This window comes from Frieseomelitta varia, unplaced genomic scaffold, assembly GCF_011392965.1.
Source record: "Frieseomelitta varia isolate USP_RPSP 00005682 unplaced genomic scaffold, Fvar_1.2 scaffold_795, whole genome shotgun sequence".
Taxonomy (NCBI): domain Eukaryota; kingdom Metazoa; phylum Arthropoda; class Insecta; order Hymenoptera; family Apidae; genus Frieseomelitta; species Frieseomelitta varia.
The window spans coordinates 94,686-118,971 of NW_025110584.1; the positions used below are offsets into that span (position 1 = coordinate 94,686).

Here is a 24,286-nt window from a genome sequence, read left to right on the forward strand (position 1 = left end):
CGTGTTTTAATCTGCAATCAGTAATAAAATAAATAATGAAAGAACACAATTAACCATAGTAGTATTGACAAAATTTTCTTAATTTAATATTTGAATTTATATACTTCATATTTTAATCTCTTTTTATTGCAATTTGGAGATTCATCATCTGATACATCAGAGGAATCAATCGACATGTTATTTCCATTATCAGAATTTAGATCAAAAATCACCTTATTTTTGCAAGAATTTTCAGAACACCAATAATAAACAGTCTACATAGACAATTAAAAATAATTTAAATCCGCATTTCGATATTTTTAATTATATTGTAGGTTAGTATAGTAATTCATTATTTACCAATACAATTCCAATAATCCAAAATACAGAAAAGTATAAAGATAGTGTCATTCCTAAATGGTTTAAGTAAAGAAAAATTGATCAAAAGAAACACATTTCATAATTTTAATGTTTTAAAAATGATGTTTATGTCTATCTTTACATCAGGTGTTTCCAAAAATGAATAGCTCTAGTTAATATCTTCATATGTTTCTTCTTTTATTTTTTTTTTTAACAAAATTTATAGGGTGAAAAGTTGACTATAAGGGGATATAAAAAGAAATGAGAGAAAGAAATATTTATAAAACTTTATATATATTTTTATAAGAACTAATGCTTTATGTATTATCAATTTCTTCCATTTCCGTTATGTCCATTTGTTCTTCTATATTTTCTTTAACATCATCCTGAGATATAAGTTGTTTATATCCATGTTTCTTGGAGAATACACCTAAAGGTATTAATTTAAATGTAGCCAATGGTTTATTCAGTAATTTCTGTAAAAAGATACAAACTATTATATCATTGTATTTGATATATGTTAAATGTAAAACAGCATATTTACCAAAATTCTTGCTTGTTCTGGAGTTAACATTTGACCCGCTTTACATACAGTATACTCTTTGATCAACGTTACCACACCTTTCTGTAAAACTGTAGGCATTCCTAATTGTCTTAAATGAGGTTCTATACTGTGTGAAAATTCTGGCATTGGTCCTTCGCTTAACACTACGGTTTCTTGCACAATAAAACCAGATCTAGCATAATCTATTTCTTCATATTCATCCATCCAGTTCAAAACCTTGACAAGATTCATGCGAATGGATGTGAATTTTGTACGTGTTTGCAATTAGTGTGTATTTTAAATATTTAATTATAACAAAGAAGTACATACTTCCTTTTTACTTCTGTTTGTAAATAACAGGCCACATTGTCCTCTCAACGCTAACGATAATTTATGAAGATCATTTGCTGTTTCGGTTTCCGGTGATCTGCCTAGACCCAACGCAATCACCTTATTTTTGCCAAAGAAGAACCGGCTGTCTTTCCATTCCGATCGTATATCTTTAAGTTTGTCATTACGCATATTGCGCACGGATAGAAGAAATATCCTAGCATATTTCTCGACACAATTTCTAACATCTTCCACAATCTGTTGCTTCAGAACAAGGCCTTTTTTAGTTGTTTTCGTGAGAGATACTGTGGAACACAAGTTTATCGATTAAGATTATCATTGGGTCACATGGTGTATTTATAGGTTAGTCTACAGGAATTATGCATTTACGATAAATAAATAAACTATCAAATAACACAACGTAACGTTACTTTTCTTATCTCTTTTCGACTTGGGCATTTTTCAAGGTAGTTTTAAAAATTATATTGATGATTATAAACCCACGAAACACCTTTTCTTATAATAGTATATTACAGTAAATATTTTACGTACTTTAAGGAAAATGGCGCATAAATTTGTCTGACATAAATGCCACCAGAGTTCCTAACTTTAAACATAGAACATTTTAAGCAAAGAAAAAAAAGTTGTATAACTCTTAAATTAAAAATTAGAAATAAAATCGAAATACAAACTGCTTCTAGTTAGTCACGCAATTTAATCAATTAAAATTTTGTATGGTTACATCTGTACGTGTTATCATGGGATTCTAAAGAAGATATGAGCAATAAAAGAGAAGATATTTGAAAAGAAATATAGGGCAACTGATTTATTGAACGCAAAAGCAAAAATAAATAGTTTGCCGACTACGAGGTTGAGAAGAAGCGGGAACGGCGAATAAGTATTTTTCGAACGAACGGAAAGCGTCAAGTGAACGCAGTTCAAGATGGTGGCTTCCGCTCGTTGCGCCAGTGCACTCTGTGAGATCGTAGTGGACGGGAGCCGTTGAATACGCCGAAGCCTCGATTTTCTAGGCCGTTTGTTATCATTCTAAAGGTGAGTCTCTTTTCAAACATAATCAGACGCGTGTGTACAAACGAGGCAAAGGTTATTGCACGCAGTGTCTTTTAAAATATCGGCGGCGAATAATACGGAGTGTAATTGAACACGGATCGTGTGAACCCCGTAGCCATGCAGCCGTCTCTGATCTTTTTTCCTCCCGAATTGTTCAAAATAACCTAGAACTTGTCCGCTTTGTTACGTTTTTACAATAGAGATCGTTTGTTTCGGCTCATTCTCGTTCGATATACGTCATCCTGCCGGTCGTTTATCGAACGGGATAATCATTCTAGTAAAGTTCGTTAGGTTGCGGTATGATAGAAGACGGTCTGAAGATAGTCGCTTACCATTCGCAGCGGATGCGACGCATGCGACGCGACAGCCCTAACGAATAAGATAATTGCCGCCATCTTAGTTACATACGGTCGGCGATGAAATTACAAATTTCATGCCTGAAAAGAATCGGAGGGGGGAAAAAAAAGTATCGGTTTCGATTCTGTTTTTTGTAACTACGCAACTGGTTAACCTGTTGGCGACTCTTTTTCGATCAAGTATAGAAATTTTTTTCTGATGCGATAATCGTACAAGTGTCGTATTGATGATATAACTGATATATATATATATATTTTTTTGCAATATTTGATTCCTCATATGGTTGAGAGAAATGGGGAATACACATCGAAAAGTAGATTTCGCTTCGTCCTTTCGCGCACGATACCTAGCCTGCTTACGCTTGAGGTCGCGTTAAAGCACGATACGCGTTTCCCATCTTCGTACAAGCGTACATGTACGCGTTGTGTCGAGTACACGCCCTTTGACAGGTGAACCGATTATCGTGCTTTCGATATTGCCTTGATACATCTTGCCTGATAAACACCCGTGACTGTGTGTGTGTATATAGATGTCCATCAACAGTAGCATTCGATTTTAGATTCCGTTTGTTGGTCCCCGCGTATAAATTCATTTCAAGCGTTTTATTGTTGAACAACATAATATCCACGCAATTCACAGTCATATTCTTTCTTATAACAAAAAATAATATATAGGTGAATTTTGTGAAACATCCTCGCGAAAAAACTGAACGCGATAACACCTGGTACTCCGCTTTCTTTTCCCCCGATTCATTTTCAACTTTTTCGCTGACATTATTAATTAGCGTTTAATCATTGATTACGTGCGAGTATCGATGTCGTAATTCGTTTTCACGTTCATTACTCACGTGTAATGATCTGGTAGCGAAAGCAACGTTAGTCGGTGATTTTAGCAGTAGATAGAGGTACATATGTATTTGTTCATGGTAGAAGAGGTATCCTTGTCCAACTCTTTCTCGATCATTGAATTGAGATAGCTTATTTCTTTTGCCAAGGTCACGACAACGACAGTAATGATAGCGACGATGCCGGTGACGGATTTTCGTTACACGCTCGTTCACGTATGCTCGTTTAGGCTTTTCCATCAGTGCAAATTTATTTCAATTCCTTGTTTCACAACTTTCTTAGATAAACATTATTTATTCTAAAATAAATTACTTATTCATTGTAAAATATTTACTTATTATTGAAATAATAACTTGTATTACATGTAATTATTTGCTTATTGTAAAATAATTATTTCAAACATAAAACGTTTATAATTTATACATTATTAATAAATTCAACTTCGGGAAATTAAGTTTAAGCTTGGAGTTGAAATTTCGTAGAACTGCAGTTTGTCATTTCTTCTAACAATAAATCGAAATCGTAAGTTGTACTAACAAGCTTTTACTCGATATTACAAGACAAGGAGTTGAAGGTAAATCTCGATCGTACGAATTTATTCAAAATTCGTTGATTGTCATTATGTCAGATTTGTCGCCAGATTTTTATATTTCGACGAATTACAGAAGAGCACGACCATTGTCAAAACACAAGTTCTCATCAATCTCGTTTCCAAATTTATTGGAAAAGATAGAAATACCGGTGACGCAGTTCTATTGATTCGTGTCAATTTCCTATCTCATCTTCCAATTCGACTCTCCCCTGTTCGTTCCCATTTCCCTCTCGTACTCTTTCTTCTTTCATAAAATGAACTATTAGCTATTTCACAAATTAACTATTAGCAGAAGTAAAGGAATAAATTAACTATTAGCAGAAGTAAAGGAATAAATTAACTATTAGCAGAAGTAAAGGAATTCACATATACATATTCGATATATATAGTAACATGAGAAAAACATGAGAAAGTGCCAGCCGATGATAATTATAAATTCGATCGCGAGAATGTTCTCGAGTTGTATTAAGTTGATCGACACTTTTTCGGCGGGATATTTGAAATGATAGTTGCCTGCAAGAAATATATATTATTATTACAGAAGTTTATTATATAATTATATATTATATTATATATTATTATAATTATATAATTAATATTATATAATTTTTACTGTATAATTATTATTTATTACATTTCATTATTTGTAACAATTAAACTTTCGTTTTTTTACAAATTCCTAAAAGATACGGATATTCTTGTAAAAATCATTAATTCCTGTTTAAACAGAGACATAATCGTACTAGTCTATCCATTTTAATTATCATTTAAATTACAATGGCTTACATATGTAGAATATTTTGATCACGGCGGACATCGCGTACTTTGCCCATAGATATTAACATGATTGAATAAATGAAAGTTAATTCAATTAAGCGTTAAGACGGGAAAGTGTTAACAACAAAGAGGATACAGGAAAATTTTCAAGCACACGATCGTTCGTTAAAATGGCAACAATGATCGCGAACAACGATTGAACGGGACACGCAACATTCTCGCATTCAAGATATCTTATTATCCTGGAAAATTCAATTTCCGCGACCGTGCATGATACACGTACACGTACACGTACTACACATGTTTCCATAAATTTCAATCACGGCCACAAAGTGTTATATCCACGGTTATAGATTGTGGTTCGTTTGTGGAATCATAAAATCGATAGTTGACTCTGTGTACGTCCGATAACGCGTTTAATTACTGTTTACTCTCATTGTCAGTTGTCCTCGATATGTAACATCGACCACTTGGCGACTTTTTCCTAAAGAACAAGAACTCGCGTGTTTTTAACACGTTGGGTGCCGAGATAGTTTCGAGTGAATTGTCCCAAAATATCAGAAATGGAAAATCTGAGAAACATGTAAAATATTTTCTAGCTTCTTGAGATTTAATTATTATTGCAATAAATGTTGAGGCCAGAAAACACACTGCGTAACAAGGAAAAATAACTTTATTCATATTAGAAATATACAAAAATAACGAGACAGAAATTTTATTTGGCGTGCAGTCAAATTCTCTGTACAAGCGGCACTCAAAGTATTAATTATCTATACCAGCGGTTCCCAATCTTTTTCCCCTTCCGTACCCCTTAAACTTTTCATTTCTGAGTGTCTCCTCCTCTCATAAACCCCCATCCCTCAAAAACTTTCACATACGTGAACATAAGTCTCTTTTTGTAAATCAAAACTCTATAACTTTGTTTTTGTGTTTTTATTTTAACTCCTTTTCTTATGTTTTCCGCCGTTACTAATATTTAATTGCGCATTTACTATACAGGTTGGGAACCGCTGATTCATACAGTCATCTAGCTCAAATTGTTAGGTTAGAAACACCAGAGTAAAAAGGTGGCGAGGCATGTACAACTAATTGTTCATAAACTGACGTTAAGGTGTATTTTCCTACGTAACTTCATCTCTGACAGATATTCTGATATTCCTTTTCCTTGATTCAACCATTCAACTGGAGGACAAAAGCGTTCAACAGAACAACCTCCTGCTACTGTTCCGTCAACTTCTCAACAACTAACGCGAAGTAGTGCTCTTTGTCGTTTAGAAAAAAGAAGCCAGACAGATTCTTCTCTTTCATCTTTCTTCTCAAACGGGAATTATTATTGGAGCAATACGCTTATTCGTGGAAAACGTAATTGTTCAGGCCAAGCATCCTTTCGCATTGGAAACGTCGAAGGAATTCGACGACATCTTCCGAGATATCCTCTTAATTTCTAATGTCGAAAACGAAGCGAATTGGAGAAAAGTCAGATGCAATCGTGAGAGATCTTTCCCATAGTTGCTGCATCTCTCCTCTGTGTCACATCCATCTTCTATTGTTTTTTTCGTATCGTGTCTTCTCGACAGCAACTCTTCTACTGTTTTCTCCATCACGGAGATCTAATTTCTCAAGCGTGAGAAATTCGAGTCAAAATTTTGTATCGCGAAGCGTGCGTGTATTTGACTCTCTCGTGAACGATCGAAGTGGCAGAGCGAGCTTGACATCATTCGCTATTCCAAGACGGCTGACGCAGAAACTCGCGCGAATTTATCCTGTGTAGCTGGCGCTGTTCAGTTTTCCTTGCGTACTGCACGCGCGCCACCTCTAACGTAAATATACCAATTATGTACGTACGATACTTTTGTTCGGCTCTCTCGGACGGTGAAGCGTGACATTGTTCGATTTTCCGCGCGATTTTTTGCATATTCGACAAGTCGAGACATTGAGATCGAGTGGTCGATTTGTCGAGACAGATAAAAAATTGAAGTCGCAATAAAGTAATTGCAATGGAATAATAAAAGTGACGATCGTTTCGATGATCGCTGGCATTGCGTGCCGATCGAGCTCGACACAGGAGAAGCTGAGGTGGTGGAGAGCCGAGGCAGATCCGCCGGCTTGTCACGGACAACCTTCTCCCCCACTTCGATCGTTTACTCGATGAACTCAAGTTGGCGTAGGATTTCGTCGTAGGTGAATGAAAATATCAAGCGCGTAACAGTAGACGCGCGTATATTAGAAGACGAGTGAATGGCAGAGTGTGGCAAAAGCGTGCACTCGCTACGTCAATTACGCCGGCTAATCGTACGAGCTTCGGCAATGACGATAGCGCGTTAATAAATGGGCATACGTTTTTCTCGCAAACTTTTTGCCTTTTTCTCCCTCTTTTTTTTTTTTTTTTTTTTTTTTTTTTTTTTGGTCTTGATCGTGAGTCGAGGGAACAGCAAGAAGTAACAGAGACATATAGATATTGCGGAAACTATATTGCACACCGCTGTGTTGTATATAGGTTGAACTCTTTCAAGGGGTGAAGAGGAATTTTGGTGGTCGCAGCGGTAACAACAGCATCGTGCCTACGTGTTACCCGAACGATCTCTACCACCTGTAGCACACCGTTGTTATTCGTTCGTAAAAATTATACTCTATACAGAGCGATGAGCAAAACTGAGGGCACACATGGAATAATATTTTATCGAGTATTTGCATGTAGAATACGAAAAAAAAAAACAAACAAACAAAATATGTAGCGTTTATTTAAAGTAATAACTAAATAGAGTAAATATATTTTAAGTTTCCTCAAACAACTACCATCGCCACTCTGGCAGATACAAACTGTTTTTTTTGGAGTTCTGTCCGGATATCAGTTGCGATTAATATTAATATTAATTTGCGAATTAATTTAAATGAAAAATTATCGATACTTTAGACTGCTACAATTTCGAAAAAAAGAGATCGTACGATAATCTGTTTGGTCTCGTTTGAAAGCGTGAAGCTTCTGTTTTGATCATCCTGATCTTGTTTTTTTTCTCAAGACATTTTCACATCGTGTAGCAAATGGAAAAGTGTTCTCTCTTTTAAAAAAAAAATTCGAGGTAACAGTTTGACGCTTTTAAAATGAAGCCACAGTAGATCAGTAATCACATGATTTTCTTTTACGAAGTTACAACAAGTTTGGAGTATCAACAATTTTTTACCATTATGCGCTTGGTTATGCTCGTCACTGTACGTACCTTTGGTAAAAAATTGTCAAGTAGTAGTCTTGTAGTTTTTTTGTCTGTCATCGCTCGACTTATATCACGTTATTGGTACGAGTTTTTCATATTTCTCATACTCTCATGCGTCATTCAGTGATCACTAGAGTGTCTTAAATTCCGAATACGTTGTCAAATCTGATAGAAGATGGCAATAAAAATAGCGTGGTGCATGTGCTATTGAAAATCAATAGCAAAATATCCTTGAGTCTGGCAAACTGCGTCCAATAGTTCGACCACGCGATGAAGTAATGGGGATATTTCGTTTGCAGACGCGAAATTTGGAAAATAGGTTTTTTTTTAAACGACCTGTCGGTGGCAAGGTCAGTGCCGTAAATGTAGTTATGCTTCCTCGACCCTCGATGGTCTGTACTTTTTTCTTTCTTTTTTTTTCTCTGTTTTCTTTTCGTTTGTTACATTTATATTGATCGTCTACTCTCGAAAAGGCTATTCAAACTGGTCCTTCGCGCGAAACGAAAAACTCGTTCATGGTCGATCGACGATCAAACAAGCTCTTACCTTACCGTTTATTACCGATGTTCGGTGAAAAAGCTGCTTGTTTTCTGCGCCGAAAACTGTTTTGCCTGCAAATAAAGAGTAACGTGTTACAAAAAATTTATTTGTGAAACAAACGGTGTTGTTTAGCCATATCTTTTTTTTTATCTTATCTTTTGCATAAATTTTACTCGAATTAAATTATCATTGCTTTGCTATCGGTTTGTTATCTGGAAATTGAAACAAAAAAAACTGCAATGATTGTACGTAATCTGCATGATCTCTGTCGTGCATTTTTGTACATATTGTGAATCGTTTCTATCGGTCATAGTTTATCGCAACTTCTTTCATCCTATTCTCCAATAACTGACTGTCATTCATGTAACATCTATACGATGATTTGCTCATCGCTTCCACGATCCACGATGCAACTTACTCCACACTTGTCACGTATCAAATCATTGTATTATACATTGATTCGAATATCATTTTGAGTCAGGACGGCAGAAGTCTGAAATTTAATCTCTTATTATTTTGCGCGCTGTTTGCTAGAGTCGATGACAGCAACTAAATTATTATTTTTTTTTTTTTTCAACGATTTGTAGTCTAGCACTGAAAACTAGAAGAATTCCTGTGCTTGTTTGATCGTGTCTTTATCACGTAATGCCTGAGCAATAAAGGGATCAAATCGAGGCAGCAAGTCCGCACGTTACCTGCTTGTCTTACATATATGTGTATGTGCATACGTATACAAGCACATATGTACGTTGATCGATAGGAATATACATATGTACATATACGTCGAGTCAGGTGGATTCGATAAATGAACGTGTCCCGTGGAAACTGCTTTGTTTTATTGTTTGTCATTGAATTGCCTGTCATTGCGAATGAAATGTTCGCACAGAACAACACGTCGAAAATTTCGAATTTGGTTTGGCTGGTTGTAATAACACGCATGTATTGCCGTATCAGAATAACACGCCAATCGACGACAATATTAAACGACGAATATTGAGCGTTTGAATTTTCGTTTATGTACCCGCGACTTGTTTATTTGGCTATCATTGAGATATAAGAACGTGTCAACCACACAATGCGTTTTAAGGACTGTGAAAGGCGATTAGCACGACGCTCTGTTCTGTTTCCAAACGACTTGCGCTAGCTGTTTAGACTGTGTGCGTGATTCAGTGGATGCACGAGTGAAAGTGTATTAGATGCTAAACGATATTTAATGATTTCAAGACGCAAGCTTCCAGATATTCGAGCCAAGGGCTCGACACTTACGTTGCCTTAGACACAAGAAAGGATTGCCCTTCCTGTTTATGGAAATCAGAGGTCGCCTTCTGACTTTAAGCAACTATAAGAAAAAACTAGAAATAGAACGATTTATAATGGAGATCATCTACATTATCTTGTTTATCTATTTCTCTTTCTTTTTTCCCATCAAATATGTCGTCGTTTGGCACCTTGACAGGGGAGACTTTTTTCTTTTTCTTTTTTTAATAAGAGAAAGCTAAGATTTTTTAAATAGGAGAATTGATGAAAATGGATAAGTTATTTCTACAAGACTCGGCAGGGAAAGAGAAGAGAGAGAGAGAGAGAGAGAGAGAGAGAGAGAGAGAGAGAGAGAGAGAGAGAGAGAGAGAGAGAGAGAGAGAGAGAGANGTGAGTGAGTGAGTGAGTGAGTGAGTGAGTGAGTGAGTGAGTGAGTGAGACAAAGTGATATTAGGACGGATCAGGGGTGAGCAATAGAAAATGGTGGCCAAGGAAGAAGGGCGGGTCGGCTGCAGGGGTTGCGCGCGCCTCCACAGATCAATATTTCATTTTAGCTTCGCCAACCAGCCAGAGAGCGAAAGAGACAAAAAAAAGTATCTAACTGTTCTTGCGCTCGTCTTTTTACAACCATTGTATTCCACATAATTACCACTCTTTTTTAGCAACCGCGCATTCGTCGATAACGTTTCTCCCTTGCCTTTCCTTTCCCTTCGAACTAAGTGCCCTTTGAAACGCATTCTCGTTTTCTAATTCGTTTCTTCTTCTTGCTCTGTTCTTTTCTTTTCTTTTCTTTCTTTCTTTTGTTCTTGCTTTTTCAATTTAACGCTTTATCGATCGGTTGCTTTTGCTATGGACAATGACGCGTTGCCAGGAGCATTTTCAGAAAATGGGGAAAAACACAGATCTGTACATTGAATGCGAATGTCGCGAAACCCTTCAGCAAGAGCCAGAGCGCTTTCAGCGAATGCACGTCGCAGTGTAATCATTTCACACAGGACACCAATTAACATGCTTGTTCATTAGGATACTAATACGATATCTTCAGTCTCTTTTGTAACGCGACATTATAATGTAAATTCGGGAATTATCCAAAAAAAGAGTAAACCTTGCAGTCGGAATATTGTACAAAAAACTTTAAGTCAAAACTTTACTGTTTACTAACTACAAACAGTAATATCGTTCGAGAGGAAAATAAAAATCAGTCGATGTATTCGACGTTGGGCTTGTTTCATACCGTGTACATCGAGAAATCTAATTAATTTTATTGTTTATCTAATTTCGCGTTAAAATGAAACGCGGTCTGACCGTCTGATCCTTGTCGAACTATCGTACAAGCTTGGGATGCATACAAATAAGAAGCGAGAGCTTATAACGATCTTGGTACTTTATCGATCCGAGACGACGATGGAAAGACCTATTTCAAAAGCGTATATGGAGTAATTAACTTGAAGAAATAAAGTCTACGAGAAAAGAGTAGAGTCGTACTATAAAACAGAAATTCTTTTCGACTATATATATATTATATATATATATACAGTTCGATTCGAAGAGACATTCAAAGTTTGATTTACAAAAACCAAACGGATATGTGGCGGTAAGAAAAGAAAGAAAGAAAAGAAAAGAGACAATAATATAAAATGTATGTAGATATAAAAGAGACGTATGATGTGTGTGAAAGAGATAGATATATATATATGTACAGAATGTGTAACACGCAGCACTGCATAACTGCGTAACGCAGCGCAATACGACACATCATATTCCATGGCTGGCGTCCCGGGACAGGGACAGTCGTGCGCCACTGCCCCACCCAACCTCGTCGAGCCGGCCATGCTGGGCAAACCGATCAATACTTCGGTTCGGTCGCGAAGGAGACCGAGGAAAACCGATCTGGGACGAGCAGAAGCGAGTGCGGACGAGTCCGGGCACGAGGCACTCCGAGTCCCCACCACGAGCAGCGTTGCCGGCTCAGTCACTGTGCGGGAGTGGTCACTGAGGGATGTGTGGTACCGCGTAACTGAGTGTGACTGAGGAAAAAGACCCGGCGTAGTTTCTCCGCGTAATACGCTCTCGCTCTTTACCCCCCCGGACGGAAGAAAGAAAAAAAAAAAAGATAGAACTAGCAGTACCGAGAGTCTAGTCAGTTTTCGGCCCCCCTCCCGAGTTTACGCGAGACTACGGAAATACGCTGACCGTATATTTATTTAAGTATTTATTGTACAAAAGACTTTAATTATAGGTAAGACTGCGACGACTCGTTGCTCCGCTTCTTTTCTATGCATTTCTTTGCCTCGCATTTTACCTTCTTTTTCTTTTTTTTTTTTTTTTTTTTTCTTTTTTTTTTTTTTTTTTTTTTTTTTCCTTTTCATTTACGTTTCGTGAGTTCACGTCAATTCACTTCCTCCTCATCTTCTCTCACGTCTTTTCTACGAGAGTTTGCTCATCTTTCTTTTTTTCTGCCTTCGTCGTTTGGCTTTGTACTCTCTGTCGTGCATGCCAAGGTACAGGTGACTGCTTCGAGCCGCTTTTCCCAAAGTTGTTCTTCAAAGTATCTCGAGAATGTGCTAGAAACTTCGTTCCCCGTGTCGTGATCACTTATGATTAGACCGAACAAGTCGGGGGAAAGTGAATCGGTTATCGATCTCTGCGGTAGTAATACTGCGACGCAGAAGTGAATCGGTGCGGTTTCCGCAATGACGCCGATTGGTTTTTCGCCGGAAGCAAGGTGTTCCCGTTGTCGGTTTCTTTGTCCTCGTCCATATCGCGACACGAAGCGATTGTGAACGCTTTGAGGACGGGGCGTGTTAGTTGAGGAGAGAGAGAGAGAGAGAGAGAGAGAGAGAGAGAGAGAGAGAGAGAGAGAGAGAGAGAGAGAACGTAGACGAGGAATTTCGCTCTCGCTTCGTGAAAGTAGCGCCGTGGCGCTCCGTTTGACTGCTCCCTCTTTGGCCGAGCTATGCGACTACATCCAATATAACCTCAAATCATTGATGATAAACGTGTACGATTTTTTTTCTTCTTTTCTTTTTTTATTTGAAAGCGTTTCGTGCGTGTGACCTTCCAGTCTGATGATGTGAGGTTCGCTCCTTACCTGCGCGGAAGTTCCCACTTTGCATGTCTGTAAATTGGATGTCTCTTTCTGCCTGTTAAAACGTGTTCGCGTGACAATTTTGTCGTGTCTTTTTTAAATTCCACGGAACTCTTGCCCCTTTGTGGTTAACAAAATTGTATCGATATCTCCCTGAACCAACGCACTGAAGTGATACGCGTTTGGCAACGAGCAACATGCACGAAAAGAACGGCAATTTTTTTCCTGTAGTCTAATGTTACACGATATAGATAAATGTAGATAAATGAGCTTCTTTGATAAAATTTGTATCGTTATCAACGTGACAGGGATGTCACGTTTCCCGATCAGCGCGACATCTTTGCCATTTTCGTTTCACTTGTTGAAATTATCACATTTCTCGAGTGGCTTCATCAAAGTAAATGATTTTATTTCTGAGATTTTTAATGCAATTTAAAATTGGCCATGGCGAGATCGGACGAATGCGAAGTAAATGCGGAATGAAAATAATAATTGAGAAAAAGAGAGATAGACACGCAGAGGAAATTGCGAAAGGAACGCTAAATATTTTGGAGCGAGAAACGATGCCAGAAAGTCAAATCGGTCGTAGTCGATCCTGAATGGCAGATAAGAGATTACGTCGATCAGTTCGAGCGAACAGTTGCATATCATATCTCGTTCGTGATGTGCTCGAAAAACTAGCGTCGGAAATATTTCGCTGGCAACATAGGATTTCTCGTCGTCAGTTGTCCTCCTCGTAGATCCGGCAACAGTGTCGTCGAGCTGCTGCTAACCTAAAGCCAGGTGATTGCGCGCGATTAAATATAGGACGTCGAATACACCTACCAGTTTAATATTTCCGTCCGGGTTTCTTCGAAGAGGAATTTGGCTACTTGACCTTCCGTCCGATCTATCATTACGCGTGTACATTACACTCTGTCGAGTAATCATTCGGTAATAAGAATCGTGCGAAATAATATAAAATTTCGATGGGTTCAACTGGATCGATTTGTACCTTGCTCTGACATAATCGATTCGTATAATAATCACGCTTGAAGTCGCACGTAATTTTAACCAAGCACTTGCATATTGACGCGAGGAACGATGTTCGATGAATGCGTATTTTGCACCGTGATTTACATATGTGCATACATCTGAGCGTATGCATTCGTATGTATTCTTGAACACTGTACAAACAATGTATAGTTTCTTCACAGTGTTCTCATTCTGTATGATAATCCACGATGAATATGACAAACCGAAAGTCAACTCTAATCTTCGTTGCCTTATACGAATCGTTAGAGAAAAAGAGCATCTTTTTCTGTTTGCGATATTTGCTTCTGTATCTCAACAACTTGGTAGGCACTCGATACGTAATTTCTGTGCAATTAGCGCGGCTAACCAGCGTGATAAAGCACGATTAAAAGAAAGGGGAAATTTCGAAAATGCTGCTTTTCAAACTTGAAAAGTGTGAATTGGAGATATACACGAATTATGGAAAATATGCATGTACGCGTATTTTACGATTAATCGTAGTAGCTTCGTAGCTACGAAGCGACATAAATTTACCAATTTGATACGTAAAACGCTGTTGTTCGCTACTTCTTTAAGTGGAACAGTATGCATTTCGCTTGAGGAATTAATAACGAGTATACCGCGCACACGTGAAATCGATCGTCGCGTTTCAGCTTTTAAAATTACCTACTTCGAACACGGTATAGTAATATTAGTAATATTCCAGCATGCGCCTGTGAGTAAAATATAAAAATGGCGTTTTACTTTCCTTCCCTCCCCCCTTTTTTTGTAACAATTCCAAGTTCCCTTCTATTTTTATTATGCTATAAGCAACATTACAAATCATATTATAATATTATATTAACATCATATTATAATATTATATTAACATATACAAGGTGGACTAAAAGTTTCTTCCCATCTATCTTTCTTAAATAAAACTTCAAAATATAAGAAAAAAACTAATTTTATTAATTTTAAATTAAAGTTGAAACGTGATTTTTTTCTATTTTTTATATTTTAAAAATCATTTCTGTTATTATTATTTTGATAGGAAGTGATTTTTGGCGCACTCTATTATATATATCATACTATATATAATGACATATAATACAGTGTAATACATATAATGTATTTGTACAAATTGGCAACAAAATAGGATTATAAATATTGTTCTGGTTTGCGTTTAATTCATCGGCTCGACAATGCAAACGCTTGTCATATTATAATTAAACTACTATTTTTTCATTCGAATTGAGAGATTTTTCCGAGATGGTCAGAATCTTTGAAACGAATCGCACGGAGTTTGCGCGTCGTCTGTACGTACGAGAAAAGAGAAAGAAGAACAGTCGATAACGAAAGGGAATAGAAAATGGAGTCAGACGTACGTAAGATGATGAATGACAGTCCATCGCTTCCGATGTAAGTCCGCAATTCATTACTTTTTTTTTCTTGAAGCAATTACAATCGCCGGATACGTGTGAACATGTCTACAGGCTTTGCTCGTTACGTCGCGATCTTCTTTACACAGTCATGATTCACTGGAAGAGAATCGGACGTCATACGTGATTAAGCTGAAATGTGAAAACGTTGTGCCGGTACTACTACGGATTCTCGTTGCTATTAATCGTGCTTGATTGCGTTTACCTACCGATCGTGCATGTGTGTTTAAAGACCGATGCTCTTGACAGTAGTTGAGATTGGAAACGTGCAAATGCGTAAAACTACGAAAGTGAAGATCCTGGGAGAGTGTGCGCGCGCATACGGTCGACGAACGGTCGTCGTGAGGCGTGTTAAAAGGAGCCGAGATGTTTAGAATGTGTGCCTACTACGGTTTGGTGTTGTAACGCGGTCCGATGCAGTGACTCATCGTTACCATTCGATTATATTCACGTTAGTGAAATTGTCGTTGCATGGAGAGTCTCGTTTCTTTTCACCTACGCGGAATCCCTAGCGATCGATTGTTTTATGCAACGAATTAAAAATCGATCGCAATATGCGCAATTAATAAAGACAGAATAGAGGCTTGTGTGCAGCTTCGATACGATGTGACAATCTGATGTTTTAACATTTCATCGCGAATCTTTCGATTAAAAGGAAGAAAAATGATCGACGACACTTTAACGAATTAAATTGATAACCTATTATCAGATACCAATGTTGGGTCATCAAAATGGCCAAAAATACCGAAAGTTCGAATTTTCAACTTTATGCGCGACACATGATTGAATTGGCCGTTGATCGTCACGATTCGACTTCGTTCCGTTTCGATTCGACTTCGTAACGTAAGAATGTTTTCTTTAGAATTAAATTAGCGTGTGCGATGTTTCGTGGTCAAGGCTAAGAAAAAGGCCAAGCTTTTCTTTCAGATAAATCCGTTGCTAACGATCGACTGAAATGACGAAACTAAAAGAAAATGTGACCGCACTCTTGAAATATCTGTATTCACACGTAGTTTTGAAAAAGAAATTGTTCTCCGGTTTCTCTTCAAAGGAGAAGGTGGAAAATAATTGCGGTATTTGTGTGATCTGTGATGAGGCCAGTTACATTTGAGTCTAATGCGCGCGCGCGCGCGTGCACAACTCGTGTACGTCATTGTTCTATGTTCTCTAAACGTTGGTGAAATCTATTCTCACGCGCGGGACACTAGCAACTCCTGGATAGATGAGAAAACGAATTCGGTGACATTGAAGCCGCGCGTTCATCCAACTGCGTTGCACCGTGTTACGCTCGTCTCTCGACGTGCGTTATGCGTCATTCCTTCTCTCCCTTTCTCTCTCTCTCTCGTTTCTCCTTTCAGCGTTTATCTCTTCATCCGCCGAAAAATACGCCCAACCGAATTCCCGATCTGGATTCTTACATCAGGATTTTTGTTTTCTAGCCGACACAATGTCCGTCGATAAAGAGGAATTGGTACAGCGTGCAAAACTCGCCGAGCAGGCAGAGAGGTACGATGATATGGCAGCCGCGATGAAGGCAGTTACCGAAACGGGAGTCGAGTTGTCGAACGAAGAGAGGAACTTGTTGTCTGTTGCGTACAAGAATGTCGTTGGCGCTAGACGTAGCTCGTGGCGAGTCATCTCCTCCATTGAACAGAAAACCGAAGGTTCCGAGCGCAAACAGCAGATGGCCAAGGAATATAGGGAAAAGGTCGAGAAGGAGCTACGTGAAATCTGTTACGACGTATTGGTAAGAATCCGCTTGTGCGTTTTACTTTTCCTTTGTTATTGACATGCGATTTCGAGTCGATGGGTAGTACAGTTTTTGGTAAGTTTTTTCGTTCGATTTTTATTTGAGGGGGCTGATGACTCAATATGAAACAAAAAGCACGCGATCGATCACGATACGTACGTTATGATGTATAAAGGATTTGACACATTCGTGAAGCTGTAGCAGCTTAGCTTTCGGTGTTGGTCGATGGATCATCTTACACCGGCGAATGATCCTTTTTGTTGCTTCTGCGTATTCCAGTGGCTAGAAAGCAAAGATCGCTCATCGGTTTGAATTTCACCGTGGCTTGGTTACCGGCCCCCTCGTCGTCTAGTAGCTCGTCTTACGATTTTTCCTCGTCGTTCAGCAAGCGTGACAAAGCGTGTTTCTAGTAACCGCAGAGAACACTTTTTTTTCTTTTTTTTATCACGATTGGACATTTGCTTTGATTGCGATTAACGCGATGCGATTTACGTCCAAGAGCCGAGAAAGAAATTTAGAACTTCTATAAACATGTATATGGTATGAACATGTATATCGTATGTATATGGTAGAAATATAAAAATTTTCGCTTATAAACACTTTTAAATAGGAGAGAAAATATTAACTAAAAATTAATTCTATTAACGTTATTACAGGGACTCCTTGATAAGTACCTGATCCCTAAGGCTAGTAATGCCGAGAGTAAAGTATTCTACCTCAAGATGAAGGGCGACTACTACAGGTATCTCGCAGAAGTTGCTACCGGAGAAACCAGAAATGGTATGTACCTGGTAATTTAACAAATTACTAACAATTCTACAGCTATAACCTAGTTAACAATCATTTTTAGTTGAAGTTGATTTTTCATCAACGCACTTTTGAAGTGCTAGTAGTAAGTTCTTTTTTCTTCCTTTCTATTTTTCTTTTTTTTTTTATTTTTTTTCTTTTTTCTTTTTTATTTTTTCTTACGTTCTTACGTTTCACCGAAGTGCATATATCCGAATTTGAAAGCAACAATGCTACTAAACATACACTTTTGTCTGTGATTTAACATTAAATTCACACGAAAAGCAAGAGGACGCGTGTTTAGAATAGAGAAGCGTCACACAATACTCTCATACCTGTGACGGTCTTCTTCGTAATTGTGCTTCAGAAAAGAGGAAGCGCAGCTGCAACGGCAGATGTTATTTGTCCAAACTGTTTTCCGACACATTCTTAGATTTAAGTGGATTTGAAAAATTCCATGACGTTTATCGTACGTCAGAAGAATACCTTGCTTTGTTCTTAATGTGTTTGAACTTGAACAGAAACGTTTCGAAAACTTTGGTGGAATTTAATGACGTACTTTAACTATTATCATCATCATCATCATCATCATCATCATCATCAGTATTATATCATCATCATCATTATCATCATCATCATCATCATCATTATTATTATTATTATTGTTATTATTATTGCTGTTACTGTTGTCATCGTGTACCATTGTTGTCACGGTTATCTGTAGAACGTTGAAAATGACCATGTATCGGAGCAACATGGATCATAAATTCGATTATAAATATATCGACGATTGAAAAGAAAGAACGAAAGGTTGAAATTTTGCTGATAATTTTGCACGTAATATATATTCAGCCGTGGTAGACGACAGTCAGAAGGCATACCAGGATGCGTTCGAAATCAGCAAGTCAAAGATGCAACCTACCCACCCGATCAGGCTAGGTCTCGCCCTGAACTTCTCCGTTTTCTATTACGAGATCCTCAACTCTCCAGACAAGGCCTGCCAGCTGGCCAAACAGGTATAATTCACAAAGGCGAGAGTTGGTATACTCATCGATAATAGAGTTCACAGCAATCGCGGAAAGATGCGAAAGGATGGTGGTGATGCAGTGGAGGCAAAACAAACATGATATTTCGCTTTATCGTTTATGGGGTGAAGGAAGAGGCTCTTTTCAAGCTTTCCAACTTATCGTGTACCTATAAGCTCTGCTCGACTTTTTCTTCTTTTTTTTTTTTTCTTTTTATGTTCCGCACGAACGTTACAGTACGTTCACGTACACCATGAAGAAATTCTGTAAACGCTCCGCATAGAGAACACACGCGAACTGGTTGCTCGTATTCTTTTCCTGTCCCCATCTCATTCCTCCTTCCGTCCCGAGAAGTCCTTTACATATATTATACGTCGCGGTAGAGGGTGGTCACGCTTTATGTATACGTTTGTAGAAATTGTAACACGGATTTCCCGGTTTGCATTACAGCGGTAGTCGAGGATTCACAGAAAGCGTACCAAGAAGCGTTTGACATAGCAAAGTCAAAAATGCAGCCTACGCATCCCATCAGGCTCGGTCTTGCTCTCAACTTCTCCGTTTTTTATTACGAGATCATCAACTCACCAGACAAGGCCTGCCAGCTGGCCAAACAGGTATAATTTATAAGAAACGAGAGGACGATGTCGGGTAGTAGTGTTTCGCAGCAATCGCGGAAGGATGCAGCAGGAAGGATAATGGTGGTGGTGATGCAGTGGAGGCGAAAATATGATTTTACTTTATCGTTTCCGATGGGGAGGATGCTTTTATTTTTATAACTTGTCGGCGTGCATTCTGCAAATCTGCGATCGAGCTCGTGGATGGACTACTCTCGTTCCATGAAAATTGAAAGTTGTGCACAGGAGATAGATACTCATTTCCTTATTTCCCCCCCCCCCCCACTTTGTTTCAATTCCTTTCATTTCCAACGTACATGTACATATGAACAAATTTCAGTTACAGACCTCGGTAACAGAGGTGTTATGCTTTTACCTGTTAGAATTTTCGAAAGTCGTAATTTAGATTTCTCGGTTTGCATTGCAGCGGTAGTCGAGGATTCACAGAAAGCGTATCAAGAAGCGTTTGACATAGCAAAGTCAAAGATGCAGCCTACGCATCCCATCAGGCTCGGTCTTGCCCTCAACTTCTCCGTTTTTTATTATGAAATTATTAATTCTCCAGCTAGAGCCTGTCATCTTGCTAAACAGGTTAGGGATAATTGGCAGGTTTGATGCTTGGTTAGATTATTTATTCTAGGTTGAACAAACAAAAATAAATTACAATTGATAATCAGTGTGTCGTGGTACTTACTGTGCGGTAAATGCTGTTTTTGAGTGCGTACTAACCCGTTAAAAAGCATCGGAGAGAGGAAAAAGCTTCTTCGATACTTGATGCGATGATTGCTGTATTAGTCTCCACTGTATCGGTAACCATTTCGCATCATACGCATTTTAATAAATTTTTTTTACCATGTATGTAACATTTTCTATCTCTAATATGAGAAATGTTTCGTCAATGCTTTTGCACGAATCAGTGTGACATCGTGTGAAACGAAAGTATGCGAGTTTTGTAGTTTTTGGCGCGATTGCTGTGTGTTTTGTGCAAGCGTGTTTCGAATCGAATTTAATATTTGCATAAATGTTTTAGGCGTTCGACGATGCGATCGCAGAGTTGGACACACTTAATGAGGACAGCTACAAAGATTCCACGTTAATTATGCAGCTTTTACGCGACAACCTCACTCTTTGGACCAGTGACACGCAGGGCGATGCGGACGAAGCACAGGAGGGTGGAGATAACTAACCTTCCTAAGCTTAAGTCCTTTCTAACCTAATAAGAACATCCTATTCTCTATCGTCCCCCCCGTCCCTTGAAGTGCTCACCCATCCATCTACCCGAGATCGATTTATTCATTCGCCTGTCCTTTCGTCCCTCACGTATTTCGCCATTCTCTCTCTCTCTCTCTCTCTCTCTCTCTCTCTCTCTCTCTCTCTCTCTCTCTCTCTCTGTGTGTCTGTCCCCTCCCTCCCGCCCCCTCCCTTTCTCTCTCTCTCTTTCTATATATATATATATATATATCTATATCCCAATCTCTATCTTCTTCTGTTTGTCACTTTCTATTTCTTTTCTATTTCGTTCATCAATCTCAGTTATCTGCTCTATTTTGTATTCTCTCTTTCTCATTCCCAGTTTTGTTATTCGGTTTTGTTCTCTTCGGGTTTCCTTCTTCCCCCCTTCCTTCCTTTTTTTCCTTCTTTTTTTCTTCCCTTCCTTTCTTCCATCCACTTTTTTCATTCGCAAGGACGACACCGCCTTTTTTTTCCGGATCCTTATTTCCTTAATCTCCTTCTCTAAAATTATAATCTCCCTCCCTATGTTCTAATGCGACCGCACACTGCTGCCAATAACACCGCTACAGCTGTTACACCCAGTTCGAATGCTCGAACACGAGAGAATTTCGCTCTCGACCGTATCCTTTCATAAAGGATCGATTCACGTGCTGGTCGCCGAGTATACTCGCTATTATCACTTGTTAAAAAAAAAAAAAACTTGAATTTGATTTTCAATCTCAAAAAGAGAATGTTAATCTACGATATAGGTGAAGGGGGGAAGAAGGGAAAGAGAGAGAGAGAGAGAGAGAGAGAGAGAGAGAAACAGAGAGACAGAGGTAGACAGAGACAGACGAAGAGAAAATAAAATAATGCGAAGAAAAAAAATTAGCGAATTTATGCGAGATTAATGTAGGATATTGCGTAATCACGTTATGCGGCCCTTGACGAAAGGAACCGGTCGAGTCGTGAATTTCAAAAGGAGAATTACTCGATCTCTGACAACAAGTTTATCCGAGGGAAGCGTACCGATTCGTGTTTGTGTAGAAGAAACAGGAAAGGAAAGAAATTGAGGACGAACAGAAGAAAGGACAGGAATAATTTCGCAAACACTGTCTCGTTGTACAACGTTATCGAATGAAAGATATAGTACTGAACGGTATAGAAAAGGACACAAAAATATATGTAATATTACAAATGAGAAAGAAATAATCGCCAACAAATAACGGGATGTTAATGATGTTGTTCAAACTGTGACTGATTAAGAAAAAGTGTTGAATTAAGAACTAGTCTTTGAGGGATATGTGAAACAGAAACACATATCGATATCGCTGTTAAGGCGAGACACAGAATGCGAAAAATAGTCACGAAACGCTGGTCACTACTCCCAAATCCGCTCACTATTTACCATCTGAAGTATCGTTGAACGAAACAGAGATTCGAGAAGAAACAAAATGAAAGGAAGAAAAGCACGCATGAATCTAATTACATTATATCCAGTTGTCATTAAATTAAATTTCACATTGTCTAGCAAGTACGATATTATTATACGAAGGGAAGAACGCAGGAGGAGAAAGGAGAGCAAAAATACATTAAGTTATTAAGTTCCAAAACACATCAGTGGTGTGACTTAATTTTTACATTTAATTTTTACTTTCTACATATTGCACGTTTGTAATACGCAAAAAAGTCTGATGCATATACACGCGTGCGTGCAAGCACAAAATACTACATTCTATGTGCATATTCTGCTCCTGTTTTTCATTTCATTTCCTATTTGTACACGTGCCCATGTGTATATGATTTACAAATGAGATCATTTAAAACGACTTTTTTGCTTTTACATATTTATTTCAAAATTTGAACTTGTATCCTTATCATAGTTGCCGTATTATTGAGGTGAGTGAAGCACATAAATTTAGAAATGCATTTTTTTATCTATCGTCTGCCATGACCGTCCGTTGCTTAAAACATGAATATCTAAGAAGGAAGGGGACACTTGGTTTTCATTTCTGAATAGCAAATCAATACGTGACTATCTTTTGAGAAACTTTTCTCTTTATATTTTGTACATTCTGACTTTTAACTAATTCTTGAAAGTTACGTCCAAGTTACGTCTCTGTTTCTTTTCCACCTGCTCCTGTTCGTCTTCATTTCTCCTCCTCTTTCTCTTCCTCTTTATGTTTCTCTTGCTCTCGCTACCTTTCACCCTCTCCATTTCTTCTCCTCCCTTCTATCTTTCTTTCTTCCCCTCTTCCGTATATATGTTATAATATATATACATATATTATACACAGTAATATGTATACAATTGATATTTACCAGAAACTCGATCGCTAATATCACGATAAAAGAAAAGAAAAGAGAAGAAAAGAAGAAAACGAAAACGAAAATTATACGTACGCGTGTAAAAAAAAAATTATATTGTCCTGATATTCCCTTTTAACATACATACGTACCTACGCATGCATCTATACTTGTTTGTATATATGTATGTGCGTGAGTGTATGCGTGTATATATATTATATATATATAATATTCAGTTTTGTAGCCATGATCGATCTCGTGGGTATCGTTGATAGAAGGTAATTCGTTACATCCTGCAATTTTGCAAATTTATAAAACAACTATTCAGAGTGTCTTCTAAGCATTATTTATAAATTTGATTAACAAACAAATCGCAAGAAGAAAAGAAAAAAGTGCAAAGTTGGCAGAATGAATTCTTATTTGTTTCTCAAGGGTTGAAAGCTCCGTTTTAGATTTTGATCGATCGCGTATACACCATCACAGACTTCTAACAACAATAAAATTTCTTTCTGGCATCTCGGGGTGACGGATTTTAAATCGGCGGATCGGAGACGTATAACGGTCTGTGATCGGCTCGACCGAAACCTCGATGAAAGGGACGAACGTTGCCATTTAAAAAATGGAAAGGATAACAAATGAATAACAATAACGATAAATTGAAATCAACGCGTCCAAATGCAACGGATACGTTCGGTCCAGGGGCGGATTAACGTGTATATATGTATGAATCGAGTGCTTCTAATTATTTGAGAAATACGACAAGTCCGTTTTGTATTTTACTTAAATTCTAAGTAACAATTCCTAATTTTTCACCGATCGAAATAAATGAAATTCCATTTATTTCTATGTTAAAAACCAATCATTCTTTTTTACGATATTAAAAATAAACGAACGTTAAATATTCACTTTCGTTTCTTTTTACTCTTGTTTATATATTGTTACGAAATCAGTCTCGAAATCCTTGAAAATCCACCTATCCGCCTCTGGCTCGGTCCATTCCATTAGGTCCTAATCTACCTAATCTCGGTAGAATGAACTCTGACGTATTCTTCGTCTCGTATGCATGGATACTTTTAAGTATATGTAAAATACGCGCGCTTACCCTAAACACACAGGCGTAGACTTACATATACAGACACAAATATATATAATATACGTAAATGTTTATTATATGCAAACAAATAACAATTAATGATATTACAGCG

General features: G+C 37.9%; 2 protein-coding genes across 7 annotated transcripts; one reads left to right on the top strand and one right to left on the bottom strand.

The window, feature by feature from the left end:
- Nucleotides 1-614: 614 nt before the first annotated feature.
- On the bottom strand, nucleotides 615-1,812 carry LOC122536063 (mRNA turnover protein 4 homolog). 2 transcript variants are annotated; one of them, XM_043668112.1, is made up of 4 exons: nucleotides 1,766-1,812; nucleotides 1,214-1,518; nucleotides 884-1,120; nucleotides 615-815 (listed from the first exon to the last, which is right to left on the bottom strand). In XM_043668112.1, the coding sequence occupies exons 2-4, from the start codon at nucleotides 1,403-1,405 to the stop codon at nucleotides 657-659; spliced, it is 588 nt and encodes a 195-aa protein (XP_043524047.1). In that variant the 5' UTR covers nucleotides 1,406-1,518; nucleotides 1,766-1,812; the 3' UTR covers nucleotides 615-656. The 2 variants fall into 2 exon arrangements, with proteins under 2 accessions (XP_043524047.1, XP_043524046.1); XM_043668111.1 differs by having other exon boundaries at nucleotides 1,645-1,774.
- A 299-nt stretch (nucleotides 1,813-2,111) lies between these two features.
- On the top strand, nucleotides 2,112-23,986 carry LOC122536061 (14-3-3 protein zeta). 5 transcript variants are annotated; one of them, XM_043668106.1, is made up of 5 exons: nucleotides 2,112-2,266; nucleotides 16,827-17,134; nucleotides 17,794-17,917; nucleotides 18,776-18,939; nucleotides 20,593-23,986. In XM_043668106.1, the coding sequence occupies exons 2-5, from the start codon at nucleotides 16,835-16,837 to the stop codon at nucleotides 20,746-20,748; spliced, it is 744 nt and encodes a 247-aa protein (XP_043524041.1). In that variant the 5' UTR covers nucleotides 2,112-2,266; nucleotides 16,827-16,834; the 3' UTR covers nucleotides 20,749-23,986. The 5 variants fall into 5 exon arrangements, with proteins under 5 accessions (XP_043524041.1, XP_043524042.1, XP_043524040.1 ...); XM_043668107.1 differs by lacking the exon at nucleotides 2,112-2,266 and adding an exon at nucleotides 11,836-12,103; XM_043668105.1 differs by lacking the exon at nucleotides 2,112-2,266 and adding an exon at nucleotides 15,331-15,367.
- Nucleotides 23,987-24,286: the final 300 nt, after the last annotated feature.

Bases quoted from the DNA above. Each gene is read 5' to 3' on its own strand.
- LOC122536063 (XM_043668111.1), bottom strand. From the start codon at position 1,672: ATGCCCAAGTCGAAAAGAGATAAGAAAA. The intron at 1,121-1,213 runs GTATGTACTTCT...AATCTTGTCAAG, and splicing joins CAAACAGAAGTAAAAAGGAA to GTTTTGAACTGGATGGATGA. The intron at 816-883 runs GTAAATATGCTG...ATCTTTTTACAG, and splicing joins CAGAACAAGCAAGAATTTTG to AAATTACTGAATAAACCATT.
- LOC122536061 (XM_043668105.1), top strand. From the start codon at position 15,346: ATGACAGTCCATCGCTTCCGAT. The intron at 15,368-16,826 runs GTAAGTCCGCAA...TTTGTTTTCTAG, and splicing joins GACAGTCCATCGCTTCCGAT to CCGACACAATGTCCGTCGAT. The intron at 17,918-18,775 runs GTATGTACCTGG...ATATATATTCAG, and splicing joins TACCGGAGAAACCAGAAATG to CCGTGGTAGACGACAGTCAG.